The sequence below is a fragment of the Poecilia latipinna genome, unplaced genomic scaffold (genome assembly GCF_001443285.1).
Source record: "Poecilia latipinna isolate Pla-1442-1.1 unplaced genomic scaffold, P_latipinna-1.0 Scaffold2498, whole genome shotgun sequence".
Classification (NCBI taxonomy): Eukaryota; Metazoa; Chordata; class Actinopteri; order Cyprinodontiformes; family Poeciliidae; genus Poecilia; species Poecilia latipinna.
Genome location: NW_015115114.1, coordinates 33,548 through 36,623, shown reverse-complemented (window position 1 = coordinate 36,623; position 3,076 = coordinate 33,548). Strand labels below are relative to the sequence as shown.

The window sequence follows — 3,076 nt, the reverse complement described above, 5'->3', positions numbered from 1 at the left end:
CAACGAATGTCTTCTCTCATTTATTTTAATAAAGTTAACAATTCCTCTTTTTTCTGTGTCCTTGTCCAGATTGCCTGCAACATAGTATTTATAAGGAGAAGTTATGTAAGCAGGAGAGGAGATCCACTCTGGACCAGGAGGAGTTAGAACCTCTGCAGGTGAAACAAGAACAGGAAGAACCAGAAGATCAGCAGATAAAAGAAGAGCAGGAGGATCTAGAACACCAGCAGATAAAAGTGGAAGAGAAAGAAGTTTACTGCAGTCAGGGTGAAGAACAGATTGAGTTAAAACAGGAGACTGATACCTGCATGGTGGTTCCTGTTGATGAGCAAACATCCCACACTGAATCAGAACCAAACAGGAACCAAGTCATCTTCCAGGAAGCTGCTGAAATTGAGAACCAAAATCAGGAAAGAAGAAAACCTTTCTCATGTGTGACCTGTGGAAAACGTTTCACTTACAAATCTGTTTTTGATGCTCACATGAGAACTCATACGGGTGAAAAGCCGTTTTCATGTGTGACCTGTGGAAAAAGTTTTAGTCAAAAACCGAATTTAACTGAACACATGATGATTCACACAGGTGAAAAGCCGTTTTCATGTGTGACCTGTGGAAAAAGTTTTAGTCGTAAACAAATTTTAACTGAACACATGATGATTCACACTGGTGAAAAGCCATTTTCATGTGTGACCTGTGGAAAAAGTTTTAGTCGAAAACACATTTTAACTGAACACGTGATGATTCACACTGGTGAAAAGCCATTTTCATGTGTGACCTGTGGAAAAAGTTTTAGTCAAAAAACGAATTTAACTCAGCACATGATGATTCACACTGGTGAAATGCCTTTTTCGTGTGTGAATTGTGGAAAAAGGTTTAGTCGAAAACAGAATTTAACTCAGCACATGATGATTCACACTGGTGAAAAGCCGTTTTCATGTGTGAACTGTGAAAAATGTTTTAGTCGAAAACAAANACCCGTACCAGCAACAATGTCCCACAGGACAGCCAGGTTCTCCAGTCAAGCAATTATGTGCATAAATCTAAATGTTCTTCTTTTAGACAAATAAAAAGAAAGCTATAAAAAAATTTAATGTTGATATAAAGTTACATTTGTTCATATCTGAGGGTTAAAGCATAATTTCTGTCATGACGGGAGTGTTAGTGCTGAATGTTACTGCTGAAAATTGCAGAGACATTTGAGTTCAGCTGCAGAACACTTGCTGAAAGGAAATGAGAAGAAGCAGAAAAAAGTGAAACAATCTGTAAATCTGGCTACATAGCAAAAACTCTCAGCTAAGCTGAATAATTTAAAATGAGTGCTAACATCACTGCAGAAAATTTAAAATATTGCATAGTAATGCTTGCAAAGGTAAAGTATAAGGTGGCCATATGTTGATGACCACCTTATGTTAATTTCAGTATTAAAGAGAGTAATGGCATTTAATCCATCTAGCGCAGTTGTAAGAGTGGATAAGCTAACATTAGCTAAATAAATATTAGTGAGGCAGTCGATAGTAAAAATACACAATTATTTTGTTTGTTGCCAACAACGCCACCTGGGACTTCCACCCAGGAATTGATTTAGGGCAGGTACGCTTTTGCAATAGACACTGTTTCAAAGTTAAAGTAATGTATTGAAATAAAAACGGTAAAATTCAATAATACCTCTCTGTGGAGAAGAAGGAGTTAGAAAAACTAAACTCGGTTGCCGAGGCTTGGCGGTAGGTGCTGACAGGTCCTGGATTGGAGGATCCCGAGCACAGAAATCGCCGCAAACACCCGTGACGTCACACACATTGGCTTTCCCTCTATCGATTTATGTTGATCACGGACAGCCACAATAAAAGGAGGGGTGGGGGGGGGCACCATCTGGGCCAAATGCACCACCTTCAATCCTCAGAGCTAAAAAAAGAAATAAATACAAACTATTATTAAAATACCGGTAGAAAATTAAAATAGATAAAACCGTTAAAGTCCTTTACACTCGACCACCAGCACCGCACAATTAAGTGTACAAGCCGGTGCTGATCGGCTCTCAATAAGCCACAAAGCAGCAGCGCTCATTGATATACGGATACAATTGGAAAGGTTCTTTTCTGGCGAAGTGAAGAAACTGTGAAACATGTTGCGGGATGTAGGAGATACGAGTCAGAGGACAATATTAACTTTGGATTTGTGGAAAACTGGAATACTGATATTGTATTTGTTTTATTTAGAAGAAAAGATTTTACGTTTTTCAAACAAAAGTGACTGTCTGAGAAATCTTTAGACGTGATGATCGTATGATCCACAAGGTGGCGGTAATGCATTGAAATGAATGCCGACGGTCATAAAATCTCGAAGAAGAAGACAGCACGCGGTCTGTTTTGTTGAACGTTTCAGTGTTTCTCTAAAAACATCTTCAGTCCAGTTTAAACGAGTTTCTCAACGAGCGGTTAATCCTGCTGAAGAAACTTTCACAGAGTTTAAAGGAATCATCGTCAAAGTCGGAGGAAGAGATGGATGATCAGCGCAGACTGCTGGATTTTCCCAGGATAATCTTACACCGGATAGGTAGGAAACACCAGCGTTTGGATGAAGGTTAATGTCTAAATGTGTGGAGCTTTCTGTATGAGGATAATTTAGTAAATGTTCTTTTCCCGTATAAATGTTTTGTTAACAGTTAAATGAACGCGCAGACATCAAATCACGCTGTTAGAATGGCTTATTTATGTACTTTTATTTACTTTTGAAAACAGCAGAAATATGAACAATGCAGCGCAACTTGTCATTGTTTTTACTTCCTGTTCTGCTCTGGTGAAAAACCACAGGCCCAACCCAGTGCATGCTGGTCCTACACCTGTCCCTATATTTATAGAAAATGGACCCACAGTTCTTCCTGTCTAACTTAGAGAAGTAAATAGAATAAATAATAAAATAAACTGATCATTTTGGGATTTCTGTAATAAACAACGAATGTCTTCTCTCATTTATTTTAATAAAGTTAACAATTCCTCTTTTTTCTGTGTCCTTGTCCAGATTGCCTGCAACATAGTATTTATAAGGAGAAGTTATGTAAGCAGGAGAGGAGATCCAC

At 38.3% G+C, this 3,076-nt stretch overlaps 1 protein-coding gene across 1 annotated transcript in view; it reads left to right on the top strand.

Annotated features, from left to right (window-relative positions):
* The window catches only part of LOC106938054 (gelsolin-related protein of 125 kDa-like), a gene marked incomplete at its 3' end in the record, with an annotated part of 44,549 nt that extends 44,124 nt beyond the window's left edge, over window positions 1-425 (top strand). The window contains exon 4 of the mRNA XM_015019882.1: window positions 231-425. Coding sequence (XP_014875368.1) covers window positions 231-425 — 195 coding nt within the window. The remainder of the gene's footprint in view (window positions 1-230) is intronic.
* Window positions 426-3,076: the final 2,651 nt, after the last annotated feature.